Here is a 19,967-nt window from a genome sequence, read left to right on the forward strand (position 1 = left end):
TATTTTTTATTTATATGGTTCTGCTATGATAGCCACATAATTTTAGATACCATGGTATGTTACAGAGAAAAACTAGAGGCCTTCTATTCTTTAAACATATTTTATAACTCAATTATGGCCTAATTTTAAGTGAACCACATTGGTATGAACTGATATAATTTTTATCAAAGAAATTTCTAATGTGTTTTCACCTTCTTAAATTTAATTAACAAAGATAATTCATAATTCGTGTCCCATCATCTATTTCAAATGCCACTATAACCTATTTGCTACATTTACTTGGCATTGCCTGTCCATTTTCCATTGGTTTGGAAACAGCTACCCATTTTTACCAACTTCTCCTAACCACTCCTCAATTGAAAACTGATAAGCAAAGTGGAAAAATAATTTTACATCATGATAGTAAAAGTATAAGGTGTATTAAATTCAAATGTCCTAATGACTGACTCCTTCAGTAGGAAAAAATGCAGAAAAATTTTAATTTCTCACACATACATATCTGCATTTCTAACAGCAGCAAAACTTCTAGTAGTGATTTTGAGCTTTTCCTTGAAGAAGGAAAAAGGACTTATACAAGAAGGCCTAAATATCTGATCAAGATAGAAAATTTTGGGTATTTTTCATCACATAAAGTTATTCCACTCTATTTCAAAACAGTCTTGATTCTAAGTAAGAATCTCCAACAGTACTGATCTAATATCATTATGTAGCAAGGAAAATGTTTTTGTTTGCATTCATATAAAAAGGAAAGAAAAGCACATTGCTTATTAATATCTACTGAATTGTTTAAGAGGATTTTTAAGATACAAGTTAAAAGAATTTCATAATTTCAATTTCTCCTTTTCATTTAATAGTAGACATTCATTAGGACCCACACACTGTAATAAATTATAATAATTTCAAACGAGAATTAAATTACTAGGTACCTAGTGAAAGAGCCATTTTTTCTTAGGTACCCTGTAATCTAACTGTCAGATTTAAAATCTATTCCCAATCAACTCTTCACAACATTCACATTTATTCATCTATGCTAAATTAATAAAAGGTGTGAATAATACTGACAAAATTGATCATTATTGTTAATGTAGATTTAGAAAATTATAAGGTAATCTAAAATATAAAAGGAATTGAGGGAAACTATTACAGTTCTTATAAATAAATTCATCCTTTGCTATCTTTTTTTAAATCAGGAAAAATCTTCAACAAGAATTTATTGAGATTGACTAGCAAAGCTATTTAATAAATTGCACATTTCAGAACAGAGCTATGTTTTTATTTCAAAAACTATTAAAAGTTGATGATGACTCTAATGAAACATGAGAGTTCACCTAATGCATTAAAAGGAGATGCTGAAATTCAAAAAAAAAGCTATGTCAGAGTGAGCCCAAATTTTTTGTAATTTGAGCCTTGGCTATGCCAAACACCTTCCACACGGTCCTGAGTGAGCTCAGGTAACATGGGAGTAAATGGGAATTGGGGTCACCCAGAACCCCGTGGAATTCAGATCTGACCGGCTCTGTAAAACAGGCCAAACACCCCTCCCCTTTATCTTGTGAGCAGACATACAAGGGGACAGCATTCTCCAAGGAATTCAGGCTGTTACACAACCATCTTTCCCTACACACGGGCTGCTCAGCCCCCAGCAGCACCCAGTGATGCTCTCCCTGCTCAGAAACAATGTCTGCACCAGGCTCTCCTGTCCTTTGCACATTTGCAGTAATTCCTGCCATCTAACCTCAGTGACCCTCTCCCCCCTGACGGGGATCCCTGCAGATAAAGTAAAGCATGTCAACATCTGTTCCCATTCACACCGATTTTAATTTACAAAAAGAGCTTTGCTATTTTCAGAGCAGGCTCCAGAGCACAATGACAGATTTAAGGCCTTTAATGGGGTTGCGTTTTGAGTGTGTCAGCGTTTCAGGCTCACCAGGACTCGATTCTGAGGGGCTGCACCAAAGGAAGCTGCGGGGGTTTGGGCAGCCACAGAAAGGGTGTTCTCCTCACTTCCCTGCTATTTACCTATAAAGCAGCTGGCAAAGTTTAATGTCCTTAACAAACCCCTGCATTCGCTGCTTTGAGCAGAAATTGGAGATCCAGAGCGCACCAGGGAGAGAATTCCTTCCCTTCCCATTTTCACTTTGTGCATTCCTTCTGCCACCACACACCTTTCTGAAACCCAGCATGTTTCATTTCCAGGGGATGTTTTCCAAACTGCTTTCTCATGACAAAGCTCTGCTCTTAACAACTTCTGAACCCGCTGGCTTTTGTGAAAGCATAACCAGGACAAAGCACTGTGTGGTTTTCGCGTTTGGTGGATTTTTTTTAAAAAACCCCACAGTCCTTGGTCTCTCCTGCTCTATTACATTTACCGCAATAAGTAACTGTCATTTTTCCAAAGTTCTTTTAACTGGACATTATCTATCGATTACCCTACCAAATCTAAAGACTCATTCATCCCACTAGAAAGCTGCAGAGCACACAGACTGTGAGGATCACAGTGGTACAAAAACAATTCAGAGTTTCAGGGAATTTATGGTGACTCTAGGGATTTTTTTTTCCCATCTCCTCAACACGGTTTAGAGTTTTTTTTAAAGATATACAATATGAAGGACAACTTGGAGAAACAATGCACAAGTTGTGTTGTAATCACAGAACAGCTAAGACATGAGCAGCTGAGCAGAAGGAAGATGGGCAGTGGAATGCCATACAGTAATCAGCACTGTTGACTAATCAGAATTTGAGACACTAGAAGGTAATAAGGGTATTATAAAGAATGGCTTATTGAAGGAGCAGCTGTTTATGTGTAGCTCACTGTTTAAATGAATTCCACTAGATTGCCATGGTATGTTTTGGTTAAAAAAAAAAAAGTTTTACTTGAAAAAGAAAAAAAAAAAGAAAGATATATCAGGAAGGGTAAGCATAAGGGAGTAAATATCTGGGTATCATGACCACAAGTACATAAATAGAAGCAGTTCTCTAGGTACTGGGGACCTCTAAAAAATGACATAAATTCAGTGGCCCTGGAAGTTACAAAAGAATATTCATTACTTAGGCAAAGCTTAAATGTCATCCTTGTTAGCCTCAACCACTGAGCGTTGTTGCCATGGGCACAAGAGCTGAGGTGGTTATGGAGGGTAATAGACAAAGAGGAAAAAACCAAGGGAAAGTATAACTAAACCAACTACAGAGCCATTTTAAGACATTTATACTTGCACCAGCAGCCAATAAACACAATCAATAAATTCAACCTCATTTACAAAAAAAAAAAAAAAATTTATTATCCCTTCCCATAAACATAGTAATAAAACAGTGCTATGATCTCAACTAGGAAAATCTAATTAAATAATGTAAAAAGTCTAAAAATAGAAACAATATTCAAAATAGCACAAGTGAAAGCAACAACTCACCATAACGCTCGGACAATAATCATGTTCAAATCTATGTGCCATAGGATTGCTCAACAGTTTTTTGTTTGCTTGTTTGTTTTCAGAAACCAAGTTACAGTTTTGCTTTTCAAAATATCTTTGAAGAGTTGGGAGCAGGAAGGAGACTGCCTAATTGTTTTGGAAGTTTATCATAATCCATTATTTAAAACATTCTACTTTGGACAGCAAGGGCTTGGTAATATTTAAAAGCAGTCAGCAAGAAGTGGAAACTCTGGTATCTTTTGTAACAGTTCACATGTCAGACTGGCAAAGTGCCCACAGTGTACGGCAGAAAAATCTATTTAATGTCTGCCCCACAAGGCGACATGAGGCTTGATTGGCAGAAAGCAGAGAGTGGCTTTTGATCATGTGTCCTAACAAGCAGTTCCAGCTCCTGTCTCTTCGGCTGAGCAGCTCCACATTACCTATTCAAACAGAAGTGACAGGCCACTGCACTACTCTTTGGCTCTAGTCTCACGCAGTGGGAGCTATGCTGGAGACAGAGCCACTGATTAAATATATCACTTTTTCAAGACAAGCAGGTTGTCTGAATCAAAGTTGGACAGAATAGACTCAACATTATTAAAAGCGGATATAAAACTGGAGTTGAGTGATGTTAGGCCAGTGTGTACAGCCTCAGGGATTCACAGACTGACAAGGGGAATAAGGAACAGCAGAACTCATAAAGCAGGGTCAGAAATTAGCTGTGACACCTTGGCCATTTTCCCATCACTTCAGGGCCACTGTGTTTCAAATCCTGTAGTCTCTTTTTTGGCCTTTTTTTTAATGATTTTCTGTGCGGAAAGAAGGAAGGGGGGCGTAAAAATCGTTAACTAGCGAAAGTTGCAAATTGCAGTTTTACAATTAGATATAAAACATTAGCCACATTTTTCCACCTAATATACAGTGTTTTCTAATTAGATTGTGGCTTTTTTCCTTGTATTCTCATCAGCCAAATTATTGTCATCAAATAATTTGTTGATACAGCACTGGCTACCCTTGCTCTAAGGAACAACCGAAAGCTGGGGAAAAAGACTGAATAGAGATGCTTATTACATTGCCTTGTTAGTTCATTAACAAATTGGTTTGATTTTTGAGGTCATATGTCTGGCCACTGTCTGTTGTGTTACCTGATACACAGACACAAAAGGGCAACAGACGTGATTCTTTGTCTACTTATTATATCACAGAAACACCAGATACACTGAAACCTAGGGGAACCAATGCTCCAACTAAATTTTTAATTACAAGTATAACTGCAGATGTAACAAAACCTATTAACAAAGATGCAGCAACCCCATTTAAACAGCTAAAAAAACCAAACAAGTCCACAGAGGGAACAGAGACTGAGGCAAAGAAGCTTATTTTACTTAGTGATGCATGTGCATGCCAGACCTATAAAATTATTTCTGGGCTATTCAAGGTTCTGTGAAAAAATATTTAAATTATGATACAAAATCTTGACAGATTTTTTTTTCCAGAACTACTCCTGCAGTAATTCTATTGAAATTAATAAAGCCACCTCAGGAATAAACTTGGTTCAATATTTATTTTTCACTATGGCAAGTTCTTCTGACATTTTAACAAACCTCTGCCCGATGTGTTAGTTTTTGTTTCACTGTAAATATTTAAAAGTAATCTGCTTGTTACATATTTAAGATACGATAAGGACTGCTAAGACCTACACTGAGAAGCAGAGCTGTTTTAAATATTGAATATGCAGGTAAATTTTCAGATAGAGTAGAAAGAGCCAGCTCCTGTCCCATGCATATCCTGTAACACACACAGCATAGCTACAAATGCAAACAGAATTCATTCTTAAGGTGATGTTAGACTAAGACATTCAGTACAGAGTCCTTAATGTTTTTGGTGTCACTGCAGGCTCTCTAAGCTGTAATGCTCAGGCTTCTTCCAGATGGGTGAAAGAGCCTGCTTGCTTCAACATTTTCAAACAAATAAAAGACAGAAGAGTATTCAAGATGGGGTTTTTTAGGTTCAGTGAAGATCATGATTTACCATAGAGGGTGATGTCACATCAAGTTCTTTAAGAAATGTGAGCAGGCAGCGGTGCATTTTAGCTTCATGTCAAAATATGGCAAATGGTTATGTAAAGCATTAAGTAAAGCAGTTAACAAAAAGGAAGATGAAAATAAACAGCCATTCATACATAGGGCAGCGTGCCCGGGAACTCTGGGCACCTATGTAAGTAAAACTAAAAATATATTATGATTAATAAAAGAAAACAGCTATTAGATACATTCCAAAATTCTAGGCTGTAGAACAAGACATTTTGGCACAGCTTTACTGATTGGCAGCCCATGCTAAAGACAGACCCAAGACTGCAACAGGGTGAGCGCTGCTAGTCAGGACAGAGCAATGCTAACAGGAGCTCTCTGCAGATGTTTACACAGCTCTTGCCCTCAAGACTATATTTAACAAGGACTAGTGCACTTTTTTTTTCGGGAATATCACAATCTGAACTTTACAAAAACATCACCACTTCTTTATGTTACTAGAGCAGGACAGAAGAGGGTGGATTTTGACACATTAACAACTCCAGCATTTTGGAAATCAATGTGCCAATGAGCAAATAAGGAAGAAACCTGGCTACAAATAGGAATTAGAAGGATTCCTCACAGTCCAAAATACACTTGTGAAGCACAGAAATATGTAGTTAAGAGCACTGAATTGTGTTTTTATTCTTGGTTTTCGCTTTGTGTTCATCAGCTACACACAAGGAAGTGAGAGCACAGGCACAGGGCTAAAACTCAAATTATGCTCATGAACAGGGCTCAGCCAGGGCTTGAGCAAGAAGTTCAGGAAGTATTAGACTATCAGAATTAAGTTACTCTTGTCTTTAAAGGTAACAGCTCAGTCTTACAGTACAGAACTAGTGGCCTTAAAATAGATCCTGTTTTGGACCACTCTTAGGGCGCTGTGTCCAGTTCTGGGCTCCCCAGTACCAGAAAGATGTGGGACTGGAGAGAGCGCAGGAATGGGCCACAGGGCAACCAAGTATCGGGAGCATCTCTCACAGGAAGAGGGGTTGGGAGCACCATGAAGGGTTAGGCTGAAAAGGAGAAGCTTCCTGGGTGTGATATATAAATATCTGATGGCAGGAGTAAAGCCAGATCCAGGCTCTTCCCAGTGGTGGCCTGTTACAGGCCCAGAGGCAAAGAGAGCAAAAAGAAAAAAGGAAATTCCCTTGAACCAAAAGAAAATCCTTGCTTATCATAAAGGTGACCAAACACTGAACAAGCTGCGGAGTTTACAGCCTTGGAGATACTCAAAAGTTGACAGGACATGGCTCACCATCCTCTTGTAGGTGATCCTGCCCTGTGCAGAGAAGCAATGCCTTCCCACCTCAGCCACCCCATGGTTCCTTGAGTCTGTGGAACTGATGCCTCAGGGTTTAGCTTTTATATTTTTCAGATCTGTACTGTTTTAATGTGTAGTTCTGAGCTTCATATTAGGGAATAGTAAGCTCTCTTCACAGAGCAGGTAGACAAAACAATTCCTTCTCTAGCTGGGGACCAAGGACAAATGATCCAAATTCCAGGCCCAAGAGCATCAGGAACAGTGGACTGAAGACAGAAACAGAAAGATGGGACTTCAGCACCTAAAGCTATAATTGGACAATTAACTCCAATATCCTAATGGACCAAAACTTTTAAAAGTGAGACCCCATGATCGGTTGTCCATTTTGTGACCATTTTGGTTCATCTTTGGGTGTAGCCCTGGCTGGGCTCTTGTGCTGCCCAAGGTGGATCCACTGAGGCCTTCTAATAAATCCCTACTTTATTCTTTAATTCCATCTAGGTCTCTGTTCTTGGTCAGCCTTCAAGACATCAGAACCAATAGCAAACTGAGCGCAGGGCAGCACAGACAGACTGCCACTAAAATAATCACAGTAAGGCTCTTGCTCAGGTTGGTTGATACACTCAAAACAAGAAAGCTGTTTTTCATGATGGCATCCTAAATTTTATGATGCTGAACTGAGCAGTTCTTTGCAAAAAAGGATATATTCAAAAGTCAATTTCCTCCCTTACACTGTAAAACACTCTAGAAAGATTTCCAAATTGTTTAAGCTCTAATTCTTCTCATTGCAAATTTCATGGAAAATAAAATTGAAAAAATTAGATAAAAATTAAACTAAAATTAAGTAATATTTTAAATAGGAAAAAAAATAGCTACTTTTTTTCCCCCTCTCCAATTCCTACTCATATTTAATAATACACCAAAGCAACACTGGCATTGAATGGATTTAGGCTCCCTGTTAGGAATATTTGTTCAGGGTTAATCAGCATGGCTGAAGACTAATCTTAATAATTGTTTGTTGCTTCCACTGGAGGCAGGTTTCCCTCACGAACAAAGTGGCATCTTGGAGTTTCAGACTGAAGCACAGAGGTGAGAGTAGTTACTCTCTCCACAGGATGAACAGGAAAGCCTGAGCATGCAGCTGCCTCATGCAGCCAGGTAGGAAGTGCCTCTGTCTCTCCTGTGGCAACCAAATAAAGTTGTCAAAATTATTTTTAAATAATGATAAGGTATCTAAACCAAATACTGTATGGAAAAATAAGGAATATATCAGCATTTAAAATGTATAAGCTGCAGAGCATTTTTACTGTCATTTCTTTAAGAAAAGCAGATCTAATTAGCTGTATCTCCAAAGTGTTTACCTAGCATTTTTATTATGTATTATAACATTTTGCTTAGAGTTGACATTTTTATTCTGACAAGCACTGTCTGGAGAGCTCTCAATAAATAATACATTTACAATTTTCAGTAAATAAGCACTGGACACAAATCATTATCCTTAGTTACAGCTGCCCCTCTCTAATAGTGCTCTTACAAGTAAGGTGACTATTCAGTCTAATGCAATACTCTCAGTGCTGGGAAGATATTTTCATTCATTACCCCAGTCACAAGCACTTAAAGCACTTTTAGGCCCTGTTGCAAAACAGCAGGAATGGCAAAGCAAGTAAGAACAACTTAAATTAAAGTCCATCACCAAAGAAATCTGAGGCCATTCACCCTCCAGAACTTGGAAAATACAATGGCATACAAGATCAGCCATGTTCAAGCCCAATTTTTTCCCTTGAATCCTTATATTTATTTACATCAGCAAATTTTGGGAAGCAAAGTATCACAGTCTAGTCCCTACTATTAACCTGATGACTACAAAATGTATTTCAATTGCCATTTTAAAGCATGATCTGATCATAACGTTGTTTGTGTCACAGAACATCAGAAACCAATGAAGTTTGAATTTATTTTTCTGCTGCCAAGATCATGCAACTGAAACAACTCTCCATATTTTTACAGCTATTTACTCACTTATACTCTCTACCACAGAGCTCATTGTCAGTTGTACCTATTCATATTGATCTTGCCTTTTTTACTGCCCCTAGGAAAGGACTGGCTTTTAAGATATGCTTTTTTAATAATGCTTCCACAATACTAATAACATACAAAGAGTGTAAATATAGCAGATATCTGACCATGTCTAAAAAGGAGAGAAGTGTAGAGGAACATAGTGCAGAAAATTATATAAGAGGGAAGCATTGGGACAAATTTTCATGCAATAAATAATAAATTAAATTGTATCTAACACTGGAGAATGTCAGAATTGAGGGGTTAGACTGGGATTAAAGAAAAAGTAAAAAAATAAGATGATTCCTGAAGGTAAGACATTGGAAAATACATCTCTGTGAAGGAACTGACTGGAATGGTCAGCAGATGATGGCAAAGAGAAGATTTTGGCCTTTTTCAGTATAATCTGTCCTGTTCAGGGATAATGAGAACAGGGTCAAGGCACAATTCTTCCAATGGAAAGGATTTCACCCAACTCACATATTCTAGGTTGAATAAAAATGTTTCTTCAACATAATATAAGAATCTCAAAACAGTGAAAGCAAGCACCTTCTCAAAAATAAAGCATTTTCATGGCTAGAATGGATGTACCAATCTTCAGAACTGAGTCCTGAATTTCAGACTCTTCCCCTATCAGGATCAACTCTGTTTACCAGCATAAGCAACAATTTTGTAGAGATGCACAGGTTCAGAGCCTCAAAAAGAGAACAACCTGCACTGAAAAACTGAACCTCCAGAAAAACAGAAGCTCCATAAAATTCCATGGATCCTACAGCAAGGTACATGTCTGACAGTAACCAAAGTGTGTTTTTTTTCAGGACAGGTTCTCAAAAGGCTACCATCAGAGTTACCCGTTCCTTACTGACGATCCTGAATAAGAACTAAGAGGGGACATGAAAACATCCTAGCAAAGCAGATGGCCCAGGTAATCTGTCCACCTATTCATGTAGATCTCATTCTCCATGATACCCATGTAAAAGTCTTTGCTGTTCTCCATTTGTGTGCCATGGAAGAATTTCAAAACCAAGGAAAGTGAAGTCTTCAAATGTAGCATAAGACATACTGGAAAGTGCTGAAAAATTCCTATATCCACACAGAACCTGTGAGCAGTGATTAGATTCTCAAATGCTACAACAGTGGGTAAGGCTGTAGTTCAGGCAGACAGGTAAATACAAATGTGAGATGGAAAGATGGCAAGATGTGCCACTTTCTTAAATAAAAATTGTGAGATGGCATTTAATCATGAAATACTATCCTGAAAAATTTAAAGGATATAAAAAAGAGAATAATCAAAAAATGCCTACATTTCAATCAGAATAAAAAATAAAAATATGAGACAAAATATTAATGGCCAGACACAGTATTACAGACTGAGTTACACAGAGTCTGTCTTTACAAAAAAAAAATTAAATGTATGTTGCATTCTAAATTTCATTAAATGAAAATACATTAATGGAATGAATTTCTGAAAGAAAAACCAAATAGAGAAGGAAAATGGGTACATCTTCTCTTAGTTGTCAGGAAAATAGCCCTAGAAAACCCTTCCTTTGTGGTAATGTTCCAAAAAAGGTCCAAAATTACTTTAACACATTAAGACATAGGAATTCACTTTAGACTTCAACAAAAGAAGCATTAGAAATTTTATGATCCATAAGATTTCAATAAATAGAAGAATTTTTTTTAAACAGTATCATGAATTGCAATGAAAAAGTGAACAAGCGATTTTACCAAGATAATTGGAATTTTAAAAAAAATAGAGAGAGACATAATAAGATGTATTTAATTATATGGTGAGGAGGTAAATAATGGAAGAAAACAGCAATTTAGGAAAATGTGCTTCCTATCTCTCTTTTAACTTGGTCTGAGTCATCTATTTATTTTGTGGACATTTGGGCTATTTGCTCATTCTGTTTTTATTTTGGAAGCATGTCTGGAGTTTAGAAGAAAAATTCCCTTTCTTAGATGCCACTATACACGCCTTCCAACAAAAAGCAATTAAGAGATAAGTATTAAATTAACCATATGCATAACTGATTCTCAATTTTCTTAGTAAAAGTGATTTTTAGGAAGAAAAGGGAACCATTATGAGGATGGGACCAAGCAGATAATAGCAGGGTTTTTCAAAGGTGATGAAAGGATTTGAAGAAGGTGAGCTTTTCATATCCAAAAAAGAAATGCTAGTGACCATTTGCAAATTGCATTATTTGATGAATTTTTTTTTATTAATTTGGCTAATCCTAATACCAAAACCCAGTAATATTTTTGAAGTCCTGAACAAAATATCTTTATCCATTTAAAAAAAAAATTAAAAAGAAAGAAGAAATAGCAGAGGTCTATGAACACCAAGTGTGTTGGGACAGCCAAGGATCATGCCTTAATCAGTGGAAAGTGTGGGTATCCAGCACACCACAAGACAGATAACTTGAATTAAATCTGTGCAAAAATTCTTTAAAAACATTTTAAAATATTCACTGACCACAAATGGTCAGCAGTTCACCTCTAGGACTGATCCACCAAAGAAAACTCCTGACATGTAAGGTCCTCAAAGGTTGTGCTTAAAACTATACTAGAAAACAAGTGCTCATGTCTGAACTCTCTCTGTTCTCAGCTGTGGCAGGCTTAAAACAAAGCCACAAAAATAAAATGGAAATTCTCCATTCATTTAATGCAATATAATGTACACAGATTGATAAAAAAGAACCTAAACAATCAGAACTAATAAATAAATAAATAAAACGATGACAACCCAAATTGTTTGCCAATGTCCACTTATAAAACATGGTATGTGAAAGCTTAAGTTTCTCTACTTCTCGATGAATAAGCAGGAAATTCATGGATTTGTGTGTGCAATACTTCAATATACTTCTATTATATTCCAATATAATTACTAGAATGATAGAAAGCTTTATAGAGGAATTGTTAATCTATTTTAAGTCAGTGTAACATAAAGTGTTCAGTTATTATTAACTCATGAAGCTGGAGAAAAAAATAACAAAAAATCAGAAAAATCACCTCCACAGAGTAAGATTTTTCCTACTGCATACAGAATTAATAATACATGTGAACCCTTAATTTTTAATTTAAATATTCACCCATATATCCCCCCATAGAGGGAGAGTACAAACAGGTGCACATGACAGAGAATAGATGGAAATTTATGAATATACTACTCTTTATATAGATGTTCATTATTCCACCATGCATACATAGAAATCTTTGATCTCTGAATGTTCAACTATGGTCTTCAAGGAGGAAACAAGAATGGGAGGCACTTCATAAAAAGCTCGTGCTAGAATTGTGAACCGAGCTTGGTTGAAAAATGATACTGTATACATTGCTCTGAATCAAGGTCAAAAGTGAATTAGGAATCCAGGCTCTGAGTAATGAGGGCTTAGCACTTAGCAGAAATGACATGCCCAGTTTCCAGCTCAGAAGTGCCAGCTGACCTGCCAACCTAGCATTCCAAATCTGAAAGGGAGAAATCTGCTCTCCTCGCTACAGACAAGATGTGTACTACTAATTATTGCTCCGAGAGGCTTATGATGAGCTACAGTAGGATAGCTGTCTGGGAGCCAATTCTCAGCATAGAATTTGGGCAGCCCAGGCTGTAAATCTGCCTCACAAAAGTAACATAAGCAATATTCAAAAAGAAAAGCGTTTTACTTGAAGGAGATAGAAAAGGAGAGAAGCAGTTAGACCATACTGTCTAACAGAAATTCTTCTTTTTGAGCTGTGAAGAGCCTTAATACTTGATTGTACTGTAGGATACTTCCAAAGAAAAAGGCCAGTAAAACAATCCAACTCATAGAATAACTAAGATGAATATACCCAAGTTATCCAAGAGGCCCTAGAGTCTAATGTTGTTGATTAAATTAGACACCTGTTCATTTCTGACCTCTTCTGTCTTATGAGAACACATGTCAGCAAAGTCTTTACATACTCAAATTAACTCTAAATATTTGCAGCATTCTTTTCTTTTTCAATTTTCTCATCAGTTCTCACATTTGTAAATCATTACAAATTAAGACACGGGAGTGCCTTACTGTACAAAAATTGCAAATACTGGACCACAAAGTCAAAAAATATATTGTTTATCCTGTAATGTTGGTAATCTGTGTTCAGACCACAAATAAAGCTAAAAACATACCTAAGGTATATTGCTGTGTGAGGCAGCCATGTTCCCACACCATGCACAAGACATGACACTGGCTGAAGCACTATTATTAAAGAGAGATTAAAACAGCTGTACATTATGCTGAAGCACTCACTCTTCCCTTTACCAACAGACGGTCCTGGATTACAAGCAGCACTTGACCATTTAAATCACTACAACAACCAGATTTAACCAGCTGGGCCATATTCTCTTAGGCAATGCCTGTTGACCTCCTCAGTCACAGCTGCTCAGATGAAATTCTCATTAGACAACTTATTTTCAGGAGCCAAAGGACTCTGATTAAATATATCTATTCAGACATGATAAAGTCTCCCAGTATTTCTTTTCCAGTGTTATGAGGTACAACAGAAACAAGGAGTATATACAAGCATAGCAGACACCTCATATTTGAGTGCGTGGCACAAAGTATTTAAGCGTTTGACCCCAAAAACCTGTATTTCTCAAATTCAGATTATATAGGTGGACCAGAAAGTTACTCTATAACAATATTAAAAGAGACTTTTCGCTGTGTTGGCATGGGGGTTAGATCTGTGACTGGAATTCTTGAGTTCTTTACTCCACACTTAACTCTACAATTAACCTGACATATGACTGTGTGTTAGTCCAAATCCCACAGCTACATCAGTGGTCAAGGAGGCCATCCCTATAAATGAGGCTAACATCAACTATTACACTCTTTTAAAGGAGATATGCAGGACTAAAACCCCCACACCACAATATACAGTAAAAACATATCTTTTTTCCATTTCATTCATTAAGCCCATTATATTATTCTCTCTATTTTTAAAAAAACCAGCAGGTATTTTTCCATTTGGGTAAGCAATTTTGTGCCACGGCAGGACTTGGTACACAAAGAGCTCCACAATTGCGTTGGTTGCATACTATTTTAAGAAAAGAACTGCACAGAAACATATTTCAAAGGATAGATGTTAAAGAGCATCATGTATGGTAAGTGTGTGATCAGGCTATTATTAGGCTGTTCTAAAGACACTGCAAGACGGCAAAACAATTTCATAATCTCAGACCTCATTTCTCCAACTGACTGCACAAAGCTAAAACAAAGTTCAATCTTAAAATAGTAATTATTTTTAACATTTCATTTTATTTTAATCAAACAAGTACGGAGAGTACTTCTTTTAAATTCAGAGAAACCTCTGAATACTGAATTGGGTATTCAAATCTGTTCTAAGAATTTTGATATTCCTGGCCTACACAGAAGTTTAGAAACATTGAACTTCCTAAGTGTAACATCCTAAAGAATTTCCAATCTTTCTATTAATTATTTTTCTGCATTAGTTTATATGGTACCAGTCAGATGTTCATTAATTATTTTCTGTAAAGCATAAGTAACTTTTTTCCCTGCAGAAACTGGTGGATGAATGGAAAATAACTTAATGAAGAACCATAAAATTATCACAGAATGGCCTGGCTTGGAAGAGATCTTAAAGATCATCTAATTCCAGCCCCAGTGATGAGGCAGAGACACTTTGCATCAGACCAGGTTGCTCAGACCTCCATCCTACCTGACTTTAAACGCTTCCAGGGAGGGGTGTCCACAGCTTCTCTGGGCAACCTGTGCCAGAGTCTCACCACCCTCACAGCAAAGAATTGTCTCCTAATATCTAATCTAAACCTAACCTAAACACGAAGATACAGTCAAATACCTTTGAACTTGCAGGCAGACTTTAGAATAGCTTTCCATTATAATGTGGTCCATAAAAGGCAAGATTATTTTATGGATCAAAAACGACCTTTATTTCAGCTGATGAGAACACATCGTGTGGAAGGCTCTGACTCAGAGAGAGGGATCTCTGTGCTCTGCACTCTTAGAACAACCAGTGTATACCAATACAGGGGAAGGGCAGAAAATTCTCGAGAACCCATACAAAAATAAGCTATGAAACGCTCAAATCCCTACAGACAGATACTATGTTTAAACTTTTTTGATGCACATTTTTATTAGCACACCATCCAGTACACTCCTGGAAAAGCCTTAGCTGTGGTGTCAATATAATCAACAGCAACTCGAGCACTCCCGCAGCAAAGTACGAGCCAAGACCTTTGATTAGCATGGGGTGTCGAACGACTGCTACCGACTGCAGAAAACAACTTTGCCAAAGTAATCTTTAAAATAGTTTTCCTAGCCTAGCCACCAAATCTAAGAAAGCAATTTTTAAAAGAGTGATCTTTACAGCTGAAAACAGACAGATGGTAGTAAAGAATCTGGGACATTCTCTCTTTAGAGATGTTTCACCAGCTTCAGAAAGGACACCTATAGAACACACTGGCATTTAACAATTATGCCAAGAAATTTAGAAGCCTACTTCCATCACTACATGATTTTATCCCATATTTAAATATATTATTGTATCAGCTTCAATTTTAATTGAAATATGCATTGCTACATGAGGCAAAGGGAACTTCAAGTGCAATGTTTGAAGTGCACTGTGACCATGTAAAGAAATTGAGGACGTAAAATAATTCTGAACTCCTTCCTATTTCAAAGAAAAAAAGAAAAGAAGAATCTACTGTCTTTTGGCTCTACTACATTATAAATATTCTTCCTGGGTTATTTTTAATGCCACAAAACTGAACTGGGAAAATATCTAAGAGAATCCACACAGATGCCTCCGCACCTGTTTTTCTATTTCAGAGCCTCCTGCTCTCACAACTTCGCTGATTCAAACTCATGTATGAGCTCACAGATTAAAAGGTATTGTTGCAGAACCAAGTAAGCCTTCATTCTACTTACCAAGGGCAGAAATTGTCACGATAGCCCCTGTGTGCACACATACACTGATAAACTCACTCTCCAATTCTATTTGTTTCCTACCATGACCCAAAATCTTTGCAAAGTCAATGAAAGTATATGAATAAGGACTGGCTACATAAACTGCCTTAGCACTCAAAGATTTGTCCTCATTTTTATCTCTGTTTTAATACTTGTAACAATATCTGAGGAGACTGGAGAAAAAAAAAAAAAATTTCTTCCCCTGTAATTCTAGCTATATAGGTCAGAACTATGTACTTTTACACTTAAAATGTTTCCCATTCTCCTAGTTACAGATGCTGGGTTATTAAAGTGATGAAAGATGAGAATTTTTAAGGCAGAACAAACCAGCTCATGTTTTATTCATTCTTATTGTTAAAAATAAACATTTGTCTTTTAAAAGAAAGAGAACAAATACAACTGAAGAATATCCCTCACAAGTCCACAGCCAGTTAAGAATTCATCATAACCTTTCAAGTAAGAGTTGAGTTTTCACCAAATCCAACATTCTTGCTTTGACTCACAACCAAGACAGTTTTAAAAGTTTTTTAAAACTGGCATATTTGTCTAAAATCCCTAATGGATCTCAAACTACCATTGCCATGGAGACCTGTGAATAACTTTATCCTAGCCTTTGCCAATTATGCAGTTTTACGGCCCTCGATACCCAACACATCCTTTATGCCATAAAAACTACAGGACTGGGGGGTGGGAAAACGGCATCAAATCTTATCCAGCACATACCTTCTTGCTCAGTCCTGGTCATTTCTTCTAGTTTCTTCTGTTTCAGTGTGTCCACCACATCTGCTAGGCTTCCCTTGCGGCGCTCGGGTGTCCCAAAGTTAACACTGGTCATTAGCTCACTGCGGTCGCGACCTCCTTCGTCGGGCTTGTTTGGTGAGGTAGAGGTATTTCGGAAGGAATATAGGGAACATAACTTATTACTCTCTGACTCCTGCAAAGAAACAAAACAAGGTCAAAACATGGGCTCTTCTCTCGTGGCAGAAGGATCTCAGGCAGGCAAAAGCTGATAGCATTATTTGCAACACCAACAAACCCACATCTATCCTTCAGTTTATAAACTGAGTGTTATTATTTTAATTTTTTTGTTTCAGTGCTTTACATAGGCACTTTTGTCCCCAAGTCCAGTGCTCTCCATGTTTCTAACATTCATACTTCATGCCTGAGGTAATCTTCATCAAGGATTTCCCTCGTCAGTAAAAAGCCATTTCATCACTTTTTAACAATGGATGTGTTAGGCTTTTACAGTTTTCTTTAGTTCCTTAAGTAAGGACAATACACACAGCAGTAAGGAAGAAAGTACAAGCAAAGACAAATTATTCCTGGATAAATCCTCAGCTAATGGAAAACAGCATAACTTTAAAGCTAGAGAAAGTGTGAGGCCAACAATGATCGAGGAGGAAAGAATCTACTTCACAATTAAGTAAGGTTAATGGTATGTATGTATACATGCGCATTCACTGCCCTTTAAATTAAATTTAAATTTTTCTTAAAGAGTGAATGTTACAATGCTTCTAATAAACAAAGGAGATCTTATTTTCAGGCCAACATAGGCAAGAATGAGCAAGGAAATGAAGTTATGGCAACACAAGGTATACCAATACACAGGTCCCAGGACCACGTGTATCAGGTGTTATACAGTCAAAAACATAGAAGTAAAAAGCATCCATCTCCCTTATCAATAGATCATGCTTATTTGAGCAAAAATTATTAAAAAAAAAAGGTATCAAAAAGCAATGAGTAATGACAGCTCTCCTCAATTTTGTGATTTCACCCAACAGTGAAGCCCTTCCTGAACTTCTCTGGCTCAGACTTGTCATTCTCCCAGTCATGCTTGCAACATTCACTGCATCTCTGTTTTCACAATTTCAGCTCAAAAGAGAAGTTGTTCTTGGATTTGTCCTCAAAAACTCAGCCACAAGAATTTCTCACACACTTTCCTTTCCAAAATTACTCTTCTATTTTAATTTTTAATAATTACAGGCTAGGAGTGTTAAATATTTTGGGCAAAAAGCTATTGATTTTTTAATGTTTCTTTATGGTATGCCTAGAAATGTCAGTGTGTATATTAGATTCCATGAAACATACTTTGTTTAAGATTTAAGAGCAATTACAGTGGCAATAGATTTAAATATTAAGATGCTAATTAATAGTCTTGTCAAGAAACATTCTCGCAAAGCAGTGTTCCCCATAACAATAATATTCCTGCTACTTTATGAGCTGAAAATACCAATCTTCAGAGCACCGAAGAAAGGCTAGAAAGCATTAACTAACAGCTACACCACAAGACACAAATCTTTGCCTCAGTCTGGAGCAGATTAAGAAGTAGCTGTGCAATGTAACAGGAGGAGCGAGACCCACGAGGAGCAAGCTGGGTGACTCGGGGCTGGGGACTGTGCAGGAGGAGGTGGTGACACATCATCCTCAAGCACAGCGGTCTGTGACCAGCACAGCACTGCCACCATCACTGGAGAAGGAGGCAGCACTTGCTAGGGATGTTGCAAATGCATTTATTCTCTAAGACAGGAAATTAGAAGACACTATATCTCATCCCACTGGTAGCAGCCCCTCATCAACACAGTAGGAGTGACAGAGGTTTCACAGGCACAAACAGAAAGAGAGGTGACAGGAAATAAAAATTTTATCTTTGTATTTTTAGCAAATAAACATTAACTAAGTTTTCACTGAAGAATCAAACACCACAGAGAACAGTATCTTAGACCAGGTACAGAGATTAACTTATTTAGGTGCCTCCAAAATGGAAGGCATTTCATACATTTAACTCTTTCTAAGAAAAACTACTTTGAATTTTTCTTACAATGGAGATGGAAAGAGCATCTCTAACCTTTTTCAGATGTAAAGCCTGACTTTCCATAATCCCTTTCCTCAATGAAGAATTAATACTACATACTTCGACACTTTCACCTATGAGGACAGTACAAGAACAACTTAGTAATTTTAGAGGTGTTTTTTTTCAAGAGAGCAACATCCTCTTACAGTACATGAAGAACATCCATCAGGCTCAATGCAGGGGTTTCGTGCTCTCAGCAAGGAACACTAAATCTATTGTTTGGGCCGGAAACAAGAAGATAAGGCAAATCTGTGGAGTAAGTAGGAATAATGGAATGTTCTTCCTCCTGATAACCTCTCCTGTTCCCTGTCTGGATGCATACATGGTCCAGCACAAGGTTCCTTTGCTGTAAGCAAAGACTCTCCTAGTCCTGCCTCCATCAGGCAGCACATTCACCCTTCTTTTTCTTGTCCAAAAGACAGTAATATTGACAATGGAAACATGACAAGTTTAAACTCCACACAAATGAAGCAGATTTATGGAAGCGAGGCAGAATGACTGCAAGTATGAGGGTTTGTCCAATTAATGAACTATTCTATATTGCCAGTTTTGTGGATAATTAAAATGTAGAATAAAAATAAAACAGAAAATGCATTTGTAATATTTCTGGTTCTATTAAGGCCTGGGGCACTTAGAGCAGGTTTTATTGACCTCACAATAATGGCTGACCAGACAGACCAAAACACAAGGGGGCAAGGGAAATATTCCTGTTATTTTTTACTCTACAAAATTAACTCAACTGTACATGACGGGAAGTTGCTACTGCAGCATTCAGCTTCTTGAAAATGAAGTACATGTAGTAAATTTATCAAGGATTTTAATTTCCATGATGGACCTTACAACCTTTTGCAGACCACTTGTCGTGGCATGTCAGGCTTGTCCCAGCACCTCACCCACTGCAAGACCAAAAGTGCAACTATCACATACATCAGATGCAGACCTGGCTATCAAAAATTAATTTGCATTGACACTCATGAGCAGCAGACAGAGACCCTCCTAATACATCCAGGTATCCTCTGAAAAGTCTAGTGGATTGTGTGTGCTGTCTGAAACAAGAGGGATATCACCTCTGCAAATGGTTTCTTGGTCCTCTTGCTTTCCCTAGAAAGTCTGGAGATCAGATGGAAAAGAACCACCATGCTTCCTAAATTAGAACAAGCCTACAAATTCATGGTTAGGAAAGGAGAACCTGGTCCTTTTGAACATGAATATGGAACAAATCAATAAAAACACATCTCTTATCCTTAATAAGCTTTTTGAAGCCACCTTTTACAAAATGAGGAATTCCCTCTTTGTTAGATCTGAAGAGAGAAAAGAAAGGATGCTATTAAGGGTTTTTTTCATGTATTTTCC

At 37.3% G+C, this 19,967-nt stretch overlaps 1 protein-coding gene across 7 annotated transcripts in view; it reads right to left on the minus strand.

The window, feature by feature from the left end:
* The window catches only part of SOX6 (SRY-box transcription factor 6), a 370,323-nt gene that overhangs the window by 198,450 nt on the left and 151,906 nt on the right, over positions 1-19,967 (minus strand). For all 7 annotated transcript variants that reach the window (XM_054275398.1, XM_054275401.1, XM_054275399.1 and 4 more), the window contains exon 4: positions 16,487-16,697. In XM_054275398.1, coding sequence (XP_054131373.1) covers positions 16,487-16,697 — 211 coding nt within the window. The remainder of the gene's footprint in view (positions 1-16,486; positions 16,698-19,967) is intronic.

This window comes from Melozone crissalis, unplaced genomic scaffold (assembly GCF_028551555.1).
Source record: "Melozone crissalis strain CALT ecotype California unplaced genomic scaffold, PUWL_Pcris_2 ptg000018l_1, whole genome shotgun sequence".
Lineage (NCBI taxonomy): Eukaryota > Metazoa > Chordata > Aves > Passeriformes > Passerellidae > Melozone > Melozone crissalis.